This window comes from Eleutherodactylus coqui, chromosome 3 (assembly GCF_035609145.1).
Source record: "Eleutherodactylus coqui strain aEleCoq1 chromosome 3, aEleCoq1.hap1, whole genome shotgun sequence".
NCBI lineage: Eukaryota > Metazoa > Chordata > Amphibia > Anura > Eleutherodactylidae > Eleutherodactylus > Eleutherodactylus coqui.
In genome coordinates, this window is record NC_089839.1 from 237,262,613 (window position 1) to 237,284,732 (window position 22,120).

Below are 22,120 nucleotides of genomic sequence, written 5' to 3' on the forward strand. Positions count from 1 at the left end.
ATTACATTCAGAAGGCGCACAAGTTCTAATAATTTTTCTAAGTGCCTGCACATGCTATATTGAGATAAGCAGTGCCTGCCATATTTTCTAAGTACTTGGGCATGCTCAGTTGATGCAGGTAGCACACGCTCTATTGAGCTAGCTGCACTTGCTATTTTCTTTGAGCTCAATGAGTTGATTCGGGCAGCACTCAATTGTTTTCTATGTGCCTGCACATGCCTTATTGAGGTAGCTGTGTTTGCCAGTACTTGGGCATGTTCAGTTGATGCAGACAGTATTCAATTATTTTTCTAAGTGTCTACACACACTTTATTAAGATAGCTTCACCTGCTCTGTACTGGGCATGCTCTGGCAACACACTGTGTTTTTGGTGGAGTCATTAATATGGGATCGGTCAAACTATAGCACCATTCGCTGTCTGTCAATATTTTCTGACATCATTATTTGTTGCTGTCTTGCCTCTGGTCTGGATTGGCTACTCGAAAGAAAGTTCCGCCTCTCTTCTATTTAAGAGTTATCAGTTCAATACTCGGCTCACCATTGCCCTGGTTGTTGTTTCCATGAGGACAGCGCAAGCGAAACATGTCGGAGTGGCTATAGATTAGATTTTAATAGGATTTTGGTGGTGCTGACTTACTAATTTCCACATAGGCTTTTGGAAGTTGGCTATCTAGGCCTATGTTCTAGTGTGCATGCACAATTACACACATGATACTAATTGATGACTGCTAGTCACATTTCATGGCTGCCACCATTTGCCTCTTTATTTTAAATATCATTTGATGTTGTCTTTGTCTTTTTTGAATAAGTAATAAAGTATTTAGATTATATTTTAGGAGATATTACCTATGGGTATTTTTTGCCTTTGGCAATTAGAATTGTTCTTATATAACCTAGAGTATTCATAATATATTCATGTTTTCTTCCTGCCACTTCAGTTTGGAAAAGCAATTGGCTAAAATCCCAGTACTCTACGTATACAAGTGGGTACATAGTAGAAAATATGAAAGGCACGTATTTGGATGAGGAGTTTGAAATCCAGAGGTGAGCCCCCCAGGTATCCCAGTTAATTTTACAAATACCACAGTGTTGTCTATGCAGAAGTTTGAAGAATAAGGAAAAATCCAATTTATTTAAAAAGAAAAAGTATATGATATTGAAACACACAAGTATATGATATTAAAACACATTTCAGAGGACCTATAGATAGACTAGCCTGCTTTTTCAAGCACAAAGCAACAATGCATCATGGAATGAGACATGTTACCATAGACATAAATATAAGGAATGAGCAGAAGATCACACGCACATTCCAAAATGTGATCAGAAGTTTGTGTCCTGTTGGACTCGTGTGTGCTTAAACATGCGACCGGAACCGGGAGCGCACATCTGCACGCTACGTGGTGGGAACCGTAAATTTGTGTGCATGCTCCACTAGACTGGAAGTGACTGTGGTCATGATGACAAAAGTGATATTTTGTGCGCAAGCTCTTGGCCTTGTCCGTAAGTAATGATGACAATAGCAAATTGTTTCAATTGGCCAACAATGTTTCTGTATGTCTATGTTTGTTTAAAACAATATAAATGTATAAATACACAATAAATAAGTAATCAGATGTTAAACTACTAAAACATAAAACCATATATAAATCATAAAAAAAGAGTTACTTAAAAAAATTAAAGCATCATTCCGGGGCACTGCATGCGGGTATGCGTTCACGGTAACCATGTTCTTCTAGTCACATGGTGGAACATGCATACAAACTTCCATTCATTAGATTTATGCCCATTACCCTGTTTCCCTGAAAATAAGACATACCCTGAAAATAAGACCTAGCACGATTTTCCAGAATTTTTGCGGATGCAAAATGATTTTTCAGGCTTTTTGAGGATGCTTGAAATATAAGCCCTACTCCAAAATTAAGCCCTGCTAACAGTTAATTAAAAAAGTCAATTTAAATAGTGTCCAGGCAGCTATACATGTAAAAAAGTGAAACCTTTTTGGACAAAAATTAATATAAGACACTGTCTTATTTTCGGGGAAACACGGTAGTAATATGATCCTTTGTGCTTGAAAAAGGTGGCTAGTCTATCTATTTGTCCTCGAAAATGCATTGTACTATCCAGTATAGGTTTGTACTTGTTCTCTCTCAATAAGTTGGATTTCTCTTTATTCTTCAAAGCATTTGTAAACCTAATATGGATAACTCAGGTGGCTTGCCTGTGGTTTGGGAACTCCTCCGCCAAGTTAGTATCTTTCATATTCTCTTCTACATACCCACTTGTACACCTGGAGTGCTAAGATTTTTGCCAATTCTTTTTTCTGTCTTTGTGACTGGGGTACTAGTGAGCCCTGGGCTTCCCCTTTGACGCTCTCCCTCTTCCCCCCTACGGATGCCATTTTGGATTAGGTGGAACAATGGACCACTGCTATAATATCTTGGAGCAAAGTCATATTTTACCATTTTCCACACCTTACATTTATCTACATCAATTATTATCTTCATTTTAGGAGTGTTCTCCTAACTATTCTTGACTCTCAAGTTTGACACATCGTGGATTAGGGTGACAGATTAGTTGGGGGGGCTGATGAGGACCCAGGAGTCATGGTGCACATTGCCACTGATATCAATGTCAGAGGTAGGTAGAAGAGCCTTGAAAACACTTTCAAGGACCTAGGATGTAAGCTTAATGCAAGGACCTCCAAGGTAGTATCTTCTAAAATACTTCCTGTACAATATGACACACCAGAAAGGCAGAGCGCGATTAAGGAGGTAAACAAGTGGCTCAAGGAAGGAGGGTTTGGAGTTCCTGGAAAACTAAGCCAACTTTGATGTTGGCTACAGGTTCTACCATAGAGATGGGCTGCATCTCAATGGGAAGGGGCCAGTTGTGCTGCGGTAGATGATGGCTACAAGGGTGGAGGACTGTTTAAACTAGAGACTGTGAGGGAGGGCAACCAGAGAGATAGAGGGGAAGATAGTGTAGACCGAGATCTGGGACTAAGCAATGAAAATAGGCATGGAGCGGTTAGAGAAGTTAGTACAGTTAGAACTGGCAGAACAGTTAGTAGGGAGACATGTAATATAAAATATAACCAAAAACCTTTAAACTACGGGGTGAGTAATGCTGGAAGTCTGATCAATAAGGTTAACAAACTGGAAGTAATAATGTCTGAAGAAAGCTATGACATAGTGGGAATAAGGGAAACCTGGTTGCATGACAGCTGTGACCAGGCGTTTAACTTACAATGTTGCAGTTCAGAAGGGATCATAAAAACCAGAAAGGGGGAGGGATTTGTCTTTGTGTAAAATCCTGTTTAACACCGACCCTATGGGAGGATATCTGTGAGGGAGATAAAAATGTGTAGTCTCTATAGGTAGACATACATGGAGGAAAAAACAAAACATTTTCATATGGGGTTTTCTATAGGCTACCAAATATAACAGGGGCCACCGAAAATCTATTACAAAGACAAATAGATGAAGCAGAAAATCACAATGAGATAATTATTATAGAGGACTTGAACTATGTGGATTTAAACCTGGAAGCCAAAACCTGCAGATCTCACAAAGGTAACCAATTTCTGTTAACTAAAGATGATTACTTTTTTCCTTCTTATGCAGGACCCAACTAGAAGGACGGCCATTTTTTACTTAATAGTAGCCAACAGACCTGACAGACTAACAAAGTTGCAGCTTGGGAACGCCTGAGAATTAGTGACCATAACATAATAAATTTCCACTTGTCTTTCCATAGGGAATATTATCAGAGGTCTACAAAAATACTAAACTTCAGGAAGTAAAGATTCATCAGCTTAGAGATGCCCTTACCCTTATTGACTGGAAAAATGGCCACAGAAATAAGAGTACAGATAGTAAGAGGGAAATTTAAAAAAAACATCTTAAATTACTCACTATAACTGCTTTATACCTCCCTTGAAAAAAACAATTAGGAATAAGAAACAACCAATGTGCAATGGGCAATACACAACAAAAAGAAATTATTTAAACTACTAAAACAAGAAGGCAGTGAAGAAGCAATAAAAACCTACATGTAAAAAAAAAATTTGTAAAATGCAGGTAAAAGCAGCAAAGGTGGAAACAAAGAGTCTCATTGCCAGAGAGTAAAACTAACCCTAAACTGTTGTTATACTATTTAAATAGTAAAAAGATTAAAATTAAAGGGGTTGGCCCTTTAAAAAATAAGGTAGCAAAAATTATAGAGGCTGATGAGCAGAAAGCAAATCTGTAAACATTTTTTTTGCCAGTGTATTCGCTCAGAAAAATGAAATGTCAGGTAAAATGCAAGTAAAAAAGTCAATTCTATAGTAAATGTCACCAGTCTAAGCAGAGGTACAAATTGTATTTGTATAGTGAGGGCTTTTCTGCGACAGTATGGTGATATTACTCCATCACTATGTGGCAGTACTATATGATCGTGGTCAGACTGTACTATTTGACCCTTAAATAGTATTATCATTGTTAATGCTGGTTTTGGCATAGTTTTTTTTGTTCAGGAAAAGTATGGAGGCAGTATGAATGGTGATAGCAGTTGCACCTTGTATATACGGTACATGATAACATTTTAGGGTTTGGTCTAGGGTAACGTATCAGTTTTTAGCTGTTTGTTACAGTAGTCCTAAGCCTATTAAGGTATGGACACAATCTACGTTTTTTTGCTGTTTTGTTAACCCCTTAGTGACCAAGCCCATTTGCGCCTTAAAGGGGTTGTCCCGCGGCAGCAAGTGGGTCTATACACTTCTGTATGGCCATATTAATGCACTTTGTAATGTACATTGTGCATTAATTATGAGCCATACAGAAGTTATAAGAAGTTTTTCACTTACCTGCTCCGTTGCTAGCGTCCTCGTTTCCATGGAGCCCGTCTAATTTTCGGCATCTAATGGCCAAATTAGAGGCGCTTGCGCAGTCCGGGTCTTCTTCGTTTCTCAATGGGGCCGGTCGTGCAGGATGCCGTCTCCGTGTAGCTCCGCCCCGTCACGTGCCGATTCCAGCCAATCAGGAGGCTGGAATCGGCAATGGACCGCACAGAAGCCCTGCGGTCCACCGAGGGAGAAGATGCCGGCGGCCATCTTCAGCCGGTAAGTAAGAAGTCACCGGAGCGCGGGGATTCAGGTAAGCGCTGTCCGGTGTTCTTTTTTAACCCCTGCATCGGGGTTGTCTCGCACCGAACGGGGGGGTGGGGGGGGTTGAAAAAAAAAAAACCCGTTTCGGCGCGAGACAACCCCTTTAATGACCAGGCCAAATTTTGAAAATCTGACATGTGTCACTTTAATATAGAATAACTCAGTAAAGGTTTTGCATACCCAAGTGATTCTGACAATGTTTTTTTCACAACATATTGTACTTCATTTAGGTGGTCAAAATAGACCGATAGAATTCGTATTTATTTATTAAAAGCTCCAAAATTGGGAAAATTTTGAAAAAATTTTCAATTGCAATATATCAAATATGTGCAAACATACTGTATACATTTTTGCTAAGATATATATTTCCATCTGTTTTCTTTATTCTGGAGGCACATTTTAAAAACTTTTTTTTAAAATCACTTAGGAGACATACAAATTTAACATTACTTTTCCGCATTTTGAGGAACACTTTGTTTTCCTACACCAAGCCAAGATTGCAAAGGCTCATAGGTGTCAGAATGATAGACACCCCCACAAATGACCCCATTTAAAAAAAACTACACCCCTTATTATATACACTGAAGGGTGTCATGAGTATTTTGACCCCACAGTTTTTTTTCAGGAGTTAAAATAAAATTTCATATTTTTGCAAATATGTCATTTTAAAGGCAGTTTTTTTTCTATAGTGCACATGAAAATGAAGATTTATATCTCAAAATGGTTACCGCTGTTTGTCCCATGTTCAGAAATATACCCATTGTGGTCCTAATCTTATGTGTGTATGCACAACGGGGCCCAAACCGAAAGGAGCAGCCGGTGGCTTGAAGAACCAAAATTTTGATGGAATGCGTTTTAGGCCCCATAGCACACTTGTAGAATCCTTGAGCAGCCAAAACAATAAAGAACCCCCACAAATGAGCCCATCTTGAAATCTAGACCCCTTAACAAATTCATGCAGAAGGAAAAAATTACAATTTTCATTTTTTGTCAATTGTGTCATTTTAAAAGCAGTTTTTTTTTTAATACAGAACACATATGAATGAAGACTTGCGCCCCAAAATGGGTACCCCTGTTTGTCCTGTGTTCAGAAATTTTCCTATTGTGGCCCTAATCCTATGTCTGTATGCACAATGGAGCCCAAACCGAAAGGAGCAGTTGGTGGCTTTCAGAATAGACACTTTGCTTGAAGGTTAGATTTAGGCCCCATTGCACACTTGTAGAGCCCTTGAGCAGCCAAAAGGATGGAGAACCCCCAGAAATGACCCTATTTTGAAAATTAGACCCCTAAACGAATTCAAAGCAGAAGGAAAAAATTACGACTTTCATTTTTTTGGCAATTGTGTCATTTTAAAAACTGTTTTTTTTTGTACAGCATACATAGGAATGAAGATTCGCACCCGAAGGGTGCCTACCCACTTGTGATTTTTTTTCCTGTGATGTTTTGCGTTTTTTCTCAAGAGCAATTAGTATAGAATGTGTTCTTGTCCATCTGGGTTTTTTTTTCCGTTTCGTGGGGTTTTTTCACATAGGAACTGTCAGTTGCATATGTCTCCTTATTTTTCTCTTAATGCACCCATGATTGTCAATGGAGGGCTGCAAAAAACGCACAAAAAACGTTCGAAAACGCCGCATTTTTCATGCGCGAAAATCGGCAACGCAAGTGGGTAGGCGCCCTTAAATTGTCCTGTGTTCAAAAACATACCCTTTGTAACCCAATCTACTTATAGGGCACATGGCTAGGCCTTTAATGGAGGGAGCACCCATTAGATTTCAGGGAACAACTGAATAAATTCCAGGCCCCATTGCACACTGGTGCAGAAAAAAACTGACTTAGATAAAACTAATAATGTAAACTGTGTCGTATGTCTGAAAACAGGTGTAATTACGGAGGCCTGGTTGGGATGGGCACATGGGGCAATAAAATAGGGTATCCCTCCGCCCCTCATGCTTTTTTGGGGGGTATTTCTTGACCTCTGTGGCAGGGATGGGGTGTAAAAAGTGGCGCTCTGTGAGGCATTTAAGCTTGCTGAGGCGCAGCAGTCTCACACAGAAGGTGTTCAAGCTGCTCCTGGAACCACTGGAGGGTGAGCGTTCCTGGGGACTTCTCGTAAATAAAGTGTAACAGGTAGCGATCTGAATAATGCTGAGCTCACACAGCTATAACTGGAATCCATTTGCGGAGGCCCACAATGGATCTCAGCTGTGAGCCTGGACGTGGAATGTACTGCGCATAACTGCGTACTCACGCAGGAGGTGATGCAAAGTATACCTTTTTTGTTTATATATTCCGTGCCATCCCTTAGTGATGACGCAGGTACCAGCAGCCCGTACACAATGTAGTTGCGTATAGGCCGCAGGTATAGCCAAAATCATAGAGCACAATGTTGTGGATATCCACTATAAAATAGAACATGCTGCGTTCTATTTTCTGTGAGTAGATTATGTAATTCTGACCCGCTAATGTGAGCAGAATTGTATAATCCAGTGCATTTGATTGAACCACGGATTTCCAAGGATCAAATGCTTGCGGAATCCATAACTTCTATCCGGTCGTGTGAGACCAGCCTAAGGTAGATCGCTACCTTTTTATCATGTGACCATGAGGCCACCGGTCACTGCTCCAGGCTGTTGGTGACCTTTGGTTGCCAGGTGCAAGGAGATTTTAAATTTGCCAGGCCCTCCCCGGTTCCTGTGCATGAGTCTGGCATATTGCCTGAGGGTGCATGTACAGAAGCTGGTAAAGGTCTGTGGAAGAGGATCGCATCGTGGTTCAAATGTGGAGGCCTCTGGTGAGGGGAGATGAAACTTCAACTTTTTTTAAAACTTTTACGTGATCGCCATTATCCATTGAGTAACGGTGATCACCTGACCAGGAACTGCATACCACGGCACTCTATGACATCTACAGGCTCTTGGCTACCTTCAGTAGCCAAGAACAGGGAGATTTTAAATTCACCGGACAATTCTTGATTTTTGTCCATTGAATAGCGCCAATCGCATTACTGGGGATGGGGCTCTCTGTGGCCCCCCATGACAGCTCCAGGTTGTTGGCTACTTCTGGGAACCGACAGAATGAAGCTGTCATGTTCACAGCCTGCAGGGCTTTAATCCACAGCAGGTGCGTGTTTTTACGGCCAAGGGGGTTAAAACCCAGCAAAGCAGAATGTAAAAACACTATGAGTCGACAGGATAGTGTGTCCTTACCTGGACTTTTACATGGACTGGTAAATGTTTATGCATAAGGGAAGGAGGGAGGGGTGCTTATTCAATATTTTCCTATGGGGCATAGCCTTTTTTTTCAGATACATATTATAATCAGAGACATTATTTGGGGGGTTGTGGGGGTCCAGGCACATTCTTTGCACAGGGGTCTTCCGCTCTCTATGTCTGCCCCTGCTCTGATGCAGTGAGCTGCCACAACCCTAAGCTTTGTTCTGATTGGCTGAGCTTATAAAGGCAACTCACAGAAGGCAGACCTCAGAACCTTCCAAACTGTAATGGAACAGAAAAAGAGCAAAGCAGAGTCCTAGATAGTCAGCCTGTGGAGGTCTTGAATCATATGGGTCATATGGGTCACATGGTGTGACTCCGCCTAAAGGTCCAGTGACAGCTGCTGAAAACAGTGCTGTGACAGAATCCCCAAATGGAAGCAAAAGGAATTCTTCACGTCTATTGCATAACAAACTCTCTTTCTTCTGCCTCATGCATACAGGCATATTTGCATTGCATAATCCAGAACAGGCGTCCGCCTCCAGATTCTGCAGCAAATACTGCCCATAGACATGCTATTAACCCTTTCCAATCCAATTTGTATCCTGGTTTTCCTAGGGGGCTTACTCTTTTTCTGCTGTTATACAAACGGCACTATCTACTGGCTAAAGTCAGTACTGCATGAGGTGACACATTGGATAGGCTCCAACAGTAGAGAGCCTGGCAATACGCAGTAAGAGAACCCAAACGGATGTCTTCCAACATCGGCGCTGTACAGCCTTAAATTATAATGTCTTTGGACATCAGACAGTGGATTTGAAAGGGTTAAAAATCACTTTTCAATGTCAAGGAGCGGAAATCAATTGCGAGGTGGGAGTCCCGAAAATGCTATCTGCTCCATTCCGACATTTACAGCACACAATTAACTTGGATATGCCACAAATGTCTCAAAAGGTAATACCTTATTTAAGTTTTATTGCGACCCTTGAGAGTGAACCTATTTGACCATGCGGCCCTCGGACCAAAAAGGTTCTAATCCCCTGCACTAGATAGTACTGGCATCAAAATTATTTATAGGTACTATATTAAACCAAGAACACATTTTACAACATTTTAGACTATTAAGGACATTTTTTCATGATGGGGCCTGTCATTTGTTATTGGCCTATCACAGCACAATGTGCCTCCATCAACTAGTAAGACAGTTAATTTACCAAATTTAATTTATTAAATTCACTGTACAGACCAGTAAAGTGAGAATATTATGCTTTACATACTATTCAAGATTATTTTGCCATTATACTACTTCCATTTAATACAAAGATCAGTGTCTAGTTACAGAGAACTTCATGGGAAATACAAGGGTTATATGAGGATAACAGCAATGGCTCTAGATAACAACATAGAATGCCTACAGTACATGATGTCATCCTTTATTTTTTATCTCCTCTCTGCATTCATTTGCGTGACCACACTGCACTGTAATATTATAGTCTTTTTAATACACAAGAATAAACTTGATTCGTATAATGGAATTAGTAAGGATTATTAGGATAAAATTAAACTAAAAAATCCAAATATACTGTAATAAAAGATATGCATATGGTAAACAGTGTTGTACCACTTCTAAGATTGATGACCTATCTATAGGATAGGTCATCAGTAGCTGACAGGCAGACGTCCACCACTCCGGACCTCTTCTGATCACCTTGGCCGGTGTTCCAATGTACAGAGCAGCTCCGTTCCCGGCAGCAGAGAGCTCTGTATATTGCACAGTGGTTTGATGTGCAACTACAGGTTGAGTTCCATTGAGACTCCGCCTGCAGTATCAACCCACTGTGCAATGCATGAAGCTGTTTGCTTTTGGTAACAAAGCAGCTCCATACAACAGCACATGTAGACCCCTGCCTATGAGCTACTGATGAACAGGTCATCAATCTTAACAGTAGAACAAAATTTAAATTATGATTCCTTGGCTGCCTCAAGTCACCTCTAGGAGCTTATACACAATAGTAGATTACCATATGGATGATAAGGGCGACCATCCTAGGCCTGAGGCTCCAGTGTATATTAGATACTCATATATCATTATTTATAATTACTTTTATGCATCTCAGTTTGCTCAAAACTTTTAAGACATTGTGTTTTGAAATGGTAGATATTTTTTTTTCTTTTATTAAAAATGTATGACTTTATATTAGTTATTCAAGTAAGTACTGCACATATACAGTAATTGAAATCATATTAGCGCTCATTTTAGTAATTTCAGAAAATGATAAAAGTTCAGACTTATCGCTTTTATCCTCAGTTATTTAGTAGTTGGATAATATATTCAAGTACAGACAATTTTCACCATTTTACAGTATGTAGATTGCTTCTTTCCCTCAATGGAAAGCTTATATAGTAACTAGCTGATATACCTGGCTTTGCTCTAGTTAACTTGATACAGGTGTTTATGTGTTGTTCACATGGAAAATTTTATGAAGTCAAGGTTACTTTAGAGTAACTGAGGAAAAGAATATGCATACATATAGAGGAGCCTTAGATTCTCCTCAGGCTGCATGTACAGATGTCCCTCTGCAGAATGTGCCACCCCTCCCACTATCCTCAATTAGGACCTGAATTTGCGCCAAATTTCACACTTGTACAACAGCGGGAATTTAAATTACAGAGGGATGCACGTACTTTTGCAATTAGCATTGAATAATCGAGTTGTGACCCCTTTACTTTTCCCATTTAGGACCTAAAGAATGGTTGTGCTAAATTTCATGTTTGTACGATACCGGGAAGTTAGAGCATTGGATTGGGTACATTACATGGGGATGCCAATACTTTTGCACTTAGCATTGAATTATCGTGTTGTGACCACTTTACTTTTCCTATTTAGGACCTAAAGAATGGTCACGCCAAATTTCATGTTTGTACGACACCGAGAAGTTACATTACATAGGGGTGCGACTACTTTTGAACTGAGCATCGAATAATCGTGTTTTGACCCCCTTATTTTTCTTATTTAGGACCTAAAGAATGCCAAGTTTCATGTTTATATAACACAGGAGACAAGTTAGAGAATTAGTGGCGAGTCAGTCAGTGAGTGAGTGAGAGAGGCAGTCAGTGTGTCAGTCAGTGATTGCTGATACTGTGTTTAGACGGAATGATTACTGTTCAAATAATTGTTCAAACAAGCGAAACTGAATGATACTCATTCAGTTTGAATGCAAGGCAACAACTAAATGATGAATGAAAATCGTGCGATTCTCATTCATCATTCAGTTTCAGACGGTATAAAAATCGTTCCTGGCTCCATGCACGTCTTGTCCAGTTTAAACACTGATCATTCAGTGTTTGACATAGAAATGTGAGACACTGAATGAGAAGTAAACAAGAACTGTACAATTCTTAATGATGATTATGCGGTCTGATCAGGCTGCATGAACGTCAACAAGCTTGTGATGACATCACCAGCTTCTAAGCTCGGAAAAATGAAAATCATGAGGAACTTATGTCTAAAAAGGACTTTGGAGGTCTCATAATTTTTTTTTCTTTGGTTGACTTCATATTGAAATGTATTGTTCCATTGTGCATATTCCAAAGGGATTCACAGTACCATAATATTTGACTATGATAAAAAAAATTGTCTGTTTTTCTTCCAGGCGACTTAATATCTCCATTCATCATAGGCATGAGTTGTTGCCTACCTCAATGGCATGTTGGTTGTCTTTTTCTGGTCCATCTGTTCTCCTTCTGTCTCATTATCATATATGAAGTATTAATCATTACTCTACTCTCGTTGTGTTTTTTATACAACTTCTTTTTCTGAGGAAGGGTATAGGCTTGAGTGGAAACATTTTTGTAAGTATTGAAACCCGACAGCTGTAAATTCTGCATTCTAGACGCAACTTCAAATGGCTTTAGCTCCAGTTCTGTAAGTGATGTCAACATGCTTGATATGATGCTTGGTTTTAAAATGACACCAAAAGCATGTCAATATTTCTTATGGAACCGAAGCTACAGACTTTTGAAGTAGAACAAGCTCAGTTCCTCCAAAACTACAATAACCTTTTCCTGCACAACGGATTGAGCTCATCCAAACCTGTTGGGTGGGGTGGTGGAGTTAAAACAGTCATGGTGCCATTTTTCTGGTACAGAGCTCAAAACCCCATGATACTTTATGCTGTTAAAAAGGTTTTCCCACAAACATGATCCCATTGAAATGTATGCATAATGCAGACAGTTGCTAATTCAAACTAATTAAACATTTAGTGGTATTTCAAAGTTTTTTACATACCTATTATGAGTTAGTAGCTTCTCACACTTTCCCAGACCCAGCTGAAATCTATAGACTGAGCATGCTCCATAGAAGAAAGCTAACTCAAGATTATCAGCAAACTTCAATTCTGCCAGAGGAGTCTGAATGTACCATTTCAATCTGTGGCAACATGTTGTGCACAATACACTGGGGTTGTTAGATTTGGAGAGCTCAGGAGTGCACTCTGCAGACAGTGGACTTCTGGAATATGTAGTCTGCAGTTCATAGTTGTAGTCATGTGTCCGGTTGCTATAAGGTTCCATAACTAAGATAAATAATAGTCTTGAGCTTCATAATTAACTTATTATACTCTCTATTGTTGTAAAATCTCAATGGTCAATAAATATTGCAATAAAGAAAAGCTTCTTGTGCTAATATATTTAAAACTGAATTAGTTACACTTGATTACACAAGTGTAAAGGTTGAGATATGTAGCGCTGACTGCTTTTTCAGTGTGACAACTAAGATAAAAGATTTCTGTTCTATTATTAAATGAATGTCTGCTTATAGGTAAAATATTAGAGCAAGGCATAATACAAGTCCTTCAGGTAGCTCAAATTCTCTACAGCTTCCCTGCAACCAATCGATAGTATACAGCATCTTTTGGGACTGTCTGTAAATGGCAATATATCATTTTTAAAGACTTCAGTGACAACTATATTCCTACAACAGCTCTTCAATGACTGCATATTGCTTCAGTTTGTAGCAAGAATGATTCAGTTACAGTATATTAGATTGTGTACATGGACATAAGTAAAGCCATACTATAGTATCATAGAACGGTAGAGTTGGAAGGGACCTCCAGGGTCATTGGTTCCAACCCCCTGCTCAGTGCAGGATTTACTAAATCATCCCAGACAGATATTTGTACAGGCTTTGTTTGAACACCTCCCGTGGTAACCTGTTCCACTCATTGATCACCCTCACTGTCAGAAAGTTTTTTCTAATATCTACTTTGTGTCTCCTTCCTTTCAGTTTCATCCCATTGCCTCTAGTCTTTCCTTGTGCAAATGAGAATAGGGCTGATCCCTCTGCACTGTGACAGCCCTTCAGATATTTGTAGACAACTATTAAGTCTCCTCTCAGCCTTCTTTTTTCCAAGCTAAACATTCCCAGATCCTTTAACCGTTCCTCATAGTACATGATTTGCAGACCGCTCACCATCTTGGTAACTCTTCTCTGAACTTGCTCCAGTTTGTCTATGTCTACTTGTGTGAAGACTTATTCAGTCTACTGTCAACAAGTTGATAATCTATTCTTTCTTCTTTATGCAATAGTCAAGAAAGCGGATCATGTACAACATTGGAACAATGATTAAATATAATATTAGTCATGCAGGCCCCAAACTCTTAAATGATACATGCTAAATAACATAATATAACAGTATATAATGTATAGTACAGAAACTATATGCAAAGTTTGAGTCTATTCTTGAAGTTACCATCAAAGCTCTGCGGAGTCTAGGCTGCTCCTGTTTGTATGATTCCATAACGAACATTCATTTTTTTCCCCTTAGGCATCACTGCTATTTATTCTTTTTTTAAGAAAAAATGAACAAATCAAACTGTGAGTTATAATAAGATTGCTGAGAGTAAAGAAATTATTTCACAGAACACACTTTGGTCATCTAATGATATACTTCAGTGTTCACCAAATTACATTCCAGGGCTTTTTTCACATTAACTGTAAAATATAAATTACCATATTTACCTGTCCTTAAACAACTTGTAAGCGAGAAATGAATTGGCTATACATATTTAATACAGAACCACACAAAGCATCAAACTGTGGTGCACAAAGTGTCTATGGCTCTGGTATGGAGCTACTGCAGCACCCTCTGCCTCCATATAAGCATATCATTTCGGGTGTGAAAACTTATCTTTTCAGGGATGCATATGCCATACAATTATATTAGAGCCACAGAAAAATCATTTTCCTTACACCAGGATGTACATGATATTTTTCAGTTTGAACAAATACTGACTGGGTGAACTTTTTATTCAGCACTACAGCAGCATTATATCACCTGTTGTACTTAACAGTGGATGCTCCACCGGACAAACCAGCACTTGCTTATTCTAGCTCATCTGTCACCTCCCCATCTGCCATAGATTCAAAGTTCTAATGATCACTGATCTCCCTCATTCTGCTTCATTGTCAGTAGTTGCTTCTTCTACACAACATGTTTTACTCTGTTTGTTTGTTTTCCAAAAAGTGTTTCATTCAGAAACAAAGTAATGGTTGTTATTTTTAAAACACTCTATGATCAGGATATTATAAAGTGATTGCACACTGTGCAAAAAGCAATGTAATCTTTAATGTGAGGCAGGTGGTGTCTGCCAATTTTCTAGTACAACCTTAACAAATGAGACTTATGTTTTAGTGGAGCCCAAAGTATTATTGCCTCTGACAGTTAATGACTTGCTTCTTTATGAGCCAAAAAGTGAGAGCGCAGTTACATCACAATGAGGGGATCCTAGAAAGATAATCTTGTAGATTCTTAACAACAGGTTGCATACCTCAGGACAATCATTGGTTGTACATTACAGCAGATGCACTTAAAGTATATAAAAGCATGCAGATAGCACACACAAAAGCCATTGAAAACATAGGCATATCATATTCTTTTAAACAGTAGACTACATTTCATTAAACTGAAACTCTAGTTAACATCCACACATTACCCTATACTATAAGGAAATGGAAAATTACTTAATTGCTTATCAAAAAGAGTAACAAGTCACATAATGTAATTTCTATTAAGTCATATTATCAATTATATTCTGCTTTCCAGATAGCAAATGAAACCCTGATATACAGTTTCAGTTCCTGTGAGCAGTTTTAAGAAGCATGTTCGTGAAAGAATATAAATGGAAAAGCATCTGCTTTTAGAAAAGCTGCTTAGACAAGGAGGGTTTTTTTTAGAAAGAAGATCTACAGTATGTTCCCTGTATGAATTCTTGAACAAATGATTTAATACTACCCAATCTTTATAAGATGTGCTCAGAAATAAGAAAGGCTCAGTCGCAGGATAATTCTTCAGTCAAGGATTTGGAGAATACAGGAAAAGTATTTATACACTTAATTGTGCTGAATATATCCATTTCCAGTACTATATAAATGATACTGTATTATATGGCAATTAAAAATGCTTTAATTGCATATATAATGATAAGAATCTTTTACCTGTCATCATTTTGCCAACCTTGGTCTCCAAGAAGCAAATCCCGAAATCTGTACCTAGGTGGTAAGGGGGGAACTTCATTGTCTAAATCCACCATCCTTCCTGTTCCTAGAGTATAGGAGAGCAGAGATTGTGCTGGATGCTGGTACGGTGACTGCAGGTTGCTAACACAGGCAGCGTGGATGCTGAGTTTGATCACTTTGCAGCATTACCTTGCTGAGAAAGACTGTTCAGGATTGGAAGCTTTCCACACATACATGCAGCATCCAGACTCCTCAGTGTGCACATCAGAAACGCCTCTGCTCATCTCATTTGCTCCACAAGAAGCTCAAAGGAAGATGTGAAATGGACCACATTCAGAAAATCACGCTTCTTGTGACACCTCATTAAACATTGTGCTTCACTGCACTGTAGTTATACGGAGTCAGTAAAAGCATTGTATTAATGATAAGTGGCATGAACTGCCATTCAAAGTGTAAAAGTTCATCTCTATATATCATATTTGTGTCCTACTTCCTTACATTTTTCTTAATGAAGCTATTCTCCAAGCTACATGCAAATGTTTAATATTCTTTTACTTTTAATTAGAGATGATAAACTCAGTTCACTAGGATTGAGGGTTTAAACAGACAGACGTCTTTGCGCATAGTTTTCACGTATGACACTCACACCTACACACTGGGAGGAAGCAAACCCATTGATTTCAATGGGTTCGCTTTCATGAACGAGTTTCTCACGCAATTCCTGTGCGCGAAAAAAGGTAGGACCGATCCTATCTTTCTGTGTTTTACGCAGAAAGCTGCCATAAACGTCTAAGGCAGGTTAAGAAAAAAGCAAGGGGAAGGGTGTGACCCTACGTAAAACACAGGGAAGAGAAGACAGCTGGCACTTATTAGGCTTTAAATAGCCATTCTATTCCATGGAAAGGGAGGATCGCGCTTTCATGTGAACTGGCATTGCGAGCACAAAAAATACAGTACTATGCGCAGACACACGCATATCAGCCTGATTGTTGCCATGTCCAAATCTTGTTTAAACGCAAATCGCTCCGTTGCGGAGAGCGTATTTGCACATATATTCGTCTGTCGAAGCCCTTAGATGCACAGTGTATCCGAACTAAAGGGAATTTTTAATTGTTTTTTCTTCGACTCACAGAGCTCCCTTTTGAGACACAGTAAGGATATGTTTACATGGTGAAGATTTGCCCGAGTTTGAAGCAGAAACTGTTGAATTCAATGCAGATTGCACATCAAATCTGTAGCAAATCCACATTTCATGACTTTCAATATGAATCCACATTTTTTTTCCTTTCCTAAGTGCCTTAGGGCAACTTCAGATGATCGCATTTTGAGTTCACTCTTGTGTAATTTATTTGCACTGAGAATGAGTGTATTTTGTGTGCTTGCTGCGCAAATAAAGTGAGAATTTGCGCAGGCACTGCTAGTTCACAATGCCCTGATTTAAATGGGTAATCAGCCTAACGAGTTGCTGGTGATCGTGGGTATGTGCAGTGTTCTGTGCATAGCCATACGTGCAGACCTCTATGGGGCTCTATAGTGGCCAAATTCGCTCAAAATAGAGTAGGTCCTAACTTTCAATGCACGTTTGTGGACGGATTCTTCCGTGAACACACTCATCTGAATGAGCCCTTGCTCTGGATTTATCAATGATAAACCTCATTTGCCACTTTTCTGACCAAGCCTTATCAAGTTCCATTTCTAAGGCTTTGTTCACACTTGTTTTTTTTCCCGACATTTGTGAACCTTGCACACCCACATACAGATAATAAAAGCCAAACACTTTCAACATTATCAAAGTTTATTAACTATAACAATATATAACAATACCATAGAAAATAGCAGCCTTAGGGCTTGTTCTCACTGGCATTAGCCTCAGTCAACCATTCCAGTTTCTGTTTTCTTTGAGGAACTGAGAAATGATAATAAAACAGGAATTAAACATTGCAGTTTTCTCCATTGATTTCATTTTTTTAGACAGAAGCATTTTTGTGTATTTGTTTAATTCCACTCTGTTTCATTTCCTGTTTGAAAAACAATACACATAGTAGAGCTGACTGCACTATTAGTTCCATTTAAAAAGCAAAAATAAAACAGAACGGAATTAAACTAATATAAATGGAAATGTTTCCGCTTTTTAAAAAAAAACAAAAAACCTTGAAATCCACAGGGAAAACGACGGAAATGTTTAATTCTGTTTTTATTTCCGCTTCTCTGCTCCTTAAACGAAACAGAGAAATGGGAATGGTTAACTGAGGCTCATGCCAGTGAGAACAGCCCCTACACATGAATAGCAGGACAGGCAAATATAAAGTGTATTACATCCAGGATAAAGCTCAAGTAGCAATCATCATCAGTATCTAACACAAGAGCACATGTATAAAATGCGTATAATGATATGCCTCTCAGCAGATACAGTGTCCATGTCCTGTGTGATGAAAGTCATATCCAACACTTGTGCTTGTCCATTTACAGATTGGCTAACAATTAGATGTCATTTGAGACTAATAGGCAAATATGTGGAGGTATCCCTCAACTGTAATGGCCCAGAGTTGGTAGGGCCCTTCCATAATGTTATAAGTCTGTCTCATGCCATTGTCTTGTCAGTGTCCTATGTATAGTATGTATTAGAGTTATGTGTATTGCACTTCTGGAGGATTGAATGGGTTAATGTCTGGGTCGTGTCTGGAAAATGCATCGTTTTGTAGATATCGTTTGTGGTCATGTGATGTTTCTTGTTATATGTGTTTGTAAGATGCAATGGTCTGAATTGAAGTCTGCAAGTCAGTCTCAGTCTCAGAGTCAGTCTAGGAAGTCTGAGTTAGAAGCAGTCTGAGAGAAGTCAACGAGTGAGCCACACAGTCACTACAGAGACCGGCTTGTGTGTGGAGAGAATGGAGGAAGCCAAGCGACTCCTTTATGCTTGGCCTGGCCCCAGTCTACCCAGGATATGCCAGGGCTACCACTAAGCACTGAGAGGGAGACAGACCACTGCATGGCGAGAAGAGGACACGAGAGAGTATTGACCAGTAGAGAGTGAGAGAGAGTCGCCGACAGTGGAATCACACAGATAACTTGTACTGTGCATTTACCTAGATATCCCGAGAATCTTCCTTGTTGCACCACTTTATCTTGTTGTATCTGTGTCAGAACTGTTGATGTAAGTTGGACGTTACCAAGTTACAGTAAACGGACATTACCAACTGTTCATGTTTTTGTTCAGAAAGTTTCTCCTATGTGTGAAGAACTTTGATTGTCAAGATTCACCACAGAGGACGGAATGGTGGCATCACATGTGACAAATGGACTCAAGGTAACCCCCGGTTACTTTCCCCGTCGATGTCCCCCAGCAGTAATGTGGTCGGGTCTCAAGCTACCCCCAGGGGAGGACATGGTAGAGCCCCCTCACAAGGTCTTTATCTACCCCGCTATCTCCTCGGCTGTGGGCCCCCTCCTCGGATGCTGAAGAACCAGTCCTGAAGGATCTGCATAATACCTGCCAAGTTATGTAATTTAATATCTGAAAAATTAATACAACCATTAAGCTTATGTTGCATTAGAATGTCAAGTCCTGTTGTTTTTTATCCCTTGCCAAATGAAGGAGTGAAATTGACCGCTGAGTAGGATATTGAATAAATATAGTTGTCACAGAAAAGCGATCATCTTATTTACATTTTCATGACTTACACAGGATAGAGTCAATTTACTCCAAGCTGTTAGCACTTCTTGTAGTGACCTAGACAAGAGTTGCATATTAGTGTAATAAAAATTGTAGGGACATGTGGATTCCCAGATAAGTGAGTGAATAGGGTTGTCAATGAAAAAATAAATGATATGCCCAAGTGGGAAGATTGGGCCTGTAACAGTAGTGCTTCTAACTTTAATGTTAACTGTAATACCCACTAATGGTCCTTTTTACACTGTTTCAAAGTAAAGGGGTTCCAAAGCATGTTGAGGCCTCATGAGAAGGAGCAGCAGATCATCACCAAAGACCATGGTTTTTCTCTCATGAGCCCCAAATTGAATAATCTGGAAGCCATGCCAATTCTGAAGAGGTCTTTAAAAAGGTTCAACCAAATGATATACAATATACCTGAATCCACCTTACTACAGACCCCCGATCAGAATTCCATTCAGAATAGACTCAAGACCGGATATGCAGATTCTTATATTTCCCTGTTGTACAGTCCTCTTCCCTCCCTATGCCATTACAGTCTGCAGACACCATCCAGGTGCAGGAATGGACTGGAGAGTGCTGCAGGACAGGGGAGTATATTTTAACCCCTTAAGGACCAGGCTGTTTTGTACCTTAAAGGGGTTGTCCCGCGCCGAAACGTTTTTTTTTTTTTTTCAATAGCCCCCCCCGTTCGGCGCGAGACAAACCCGATGCAGGGGTAAAAAAAAAAACCGTCCAGTACGTACCCGAATCCCCGCGCTCCCGCGACTTCTTACTTACCTTAGTAAGATGGCCGCCGGGATCTTCACCCACGATGCACCGCGGGTCTTCTCCCATGGTGCACCGTGGGCTCTGTGCGCTCCATTGCCGATTCCAGCCTCCTGATTGGCAGGAATCGGCACACGTGACGGGGCGGAGCTACAAGGAGCAGCTCTCCGGCACGAGTGGCCCCATTCGGAAGGGAGAAGACCGGACGGGGCAAGCGCGTCTAATCGGGCGATTAGACGCTGAAATTAGACGGCACCATGGAGACGAGGACGCTAGCAACGGAGCAGGTAAGTGAATAACTTCTGTATGGCTCATAATTAATGCACGATGTACATTACAAAGTGCATTAATATGGCCATACAGAAGTGTATAACCCCACTTGCTTTCCCGGGACAACCCCTTTAAGGACCAGACACTTTTTAGGGATTTTACCCATGTGGTGGTTTTACTGCCGTATTTTTTTCCTTTAGCTATCAAAATAATTTTCGCTATGTTTTTTTTCTGGGACATGTAGGGCGATTTTTAAAATATCTTTTTTACTGACTTTTTTCCCGTTTTTTAATTATATTGGAGGTAAAAACCTAAAAAATGAGTTTAACATTTCTAGTTATTTTTTTTTTTAATTAGTTTTGGATTACAGGGCGCTTATAGTGACATTTTGGTTTGCATCGGTTTTGGGTTATTTTCTTTCTTACGTATATATTGTTGGTTTATTCTGTAATTTTGTTCTACTTATGTATGTAATCATGTTTTTTACTATCTATGTCCCCCATGACATCATGTAAGACCTCTGGGGGACATTCACATGTTTTGTTTTGTTTTTAATTTCATACTTTCCCACTGTAGCTGGGGCATCCATAGGACCCCTAGTTACAGGGGAAAACAACCCCTGTAGTGACATTAGTCACTGGCAGAGCTGGCCAGGGTCTAGCATGACCCTCCAAATCCAGATCTGCTGTAACAGGGAACCCCGGCGGTCACGTGAACCCTCAGCTCCCGTAGTGAAAGTTACACTTCTGCTTTCACTTTCTAGTACGCAGTGCTCATTGAGCGCTGTGTACTCGGGGAAGGAAAAGGCAGAAAGGGTTACAAACCCCTCACTAACAGCTGATAACCTATCCTGCCTCTGATTGATTGCAGAGCAGGAAGCTTAAAGCGTCACCGTAATTTTACATACGGCTAGGCTTTAAGCCCAGAACCAGGCGCCGTAAATTACAGTGCCTGGTCCTAAACAGCTTAAAGGGAACACAGTACTCAGTAGATTTGCCATCTCTTCTGGGAGTCTAGCAGTTCTCCAGATTTTCCAAGGAAATTGGCAAGTATGGTACTGATTAATATCATCCACAGTGTACACACATATATATATATACACACATAAATATATATGTAGATGTAGATTTGTTCACAGAAATAATATATAATAATATAATATATTATAGTCAAACACCTAGAAGGAATTGTCATTTTGCTGCAGTTAAATTTCAGGCGGTTATTCATATGAATAAAATTATGACATGATTACATGAACGGTCCTGCCATCTGAGGTCCTAAAAGCGGTACCACTTTTGGCCTATAAAAAGGCTCTCAGTGACAACTTGTGTATAGTGGACCTATTTTTCTGTTTGTGTAGAGCTTGTTGACTCCAAGACATGCCTCTGCAATGCAATAAAAGAGCTTTTGCCCAGTTAACAGAGTTTTGGAAGGGGTGCATTATTGGAATGCAAGAAGCTGGATGGTCATATTGATGAGTTGCCCAAAACCTGGGCTATTTTAACCAGGCTGTTAGGAGGTTTTGAGGCCAGTG

At 39.8% G+C, this 22,120-nt stretch overlaps 1 protein-coding gene across 3 annotated transcripts in view; it reads right to left on the bottom strand.

Moving 5' to 3' along the window:
• Positions 1–15,952, bottom strand: part of LOC136619984 (potassium channel subfamily T member 2) — a 591,696-nt gene extending 575,744 nt beyond the window's left edge. For all 3 annotated transcript variants that reach the window (XM_066594713.1, XM_066594712.1, XM_066594711.1), the window contains exon 1: positions 15,858–15,952. In XM_066594713.1, the coding sequence (XP_066450810.1) occupies positions 15,858–15,952 (95 nt within the window). The remainder of the gene's footprint in view (positions 1–15,857) is intronic.
• Positions 15,953–22,120: the final 6,168 nt, after the last annotated feature.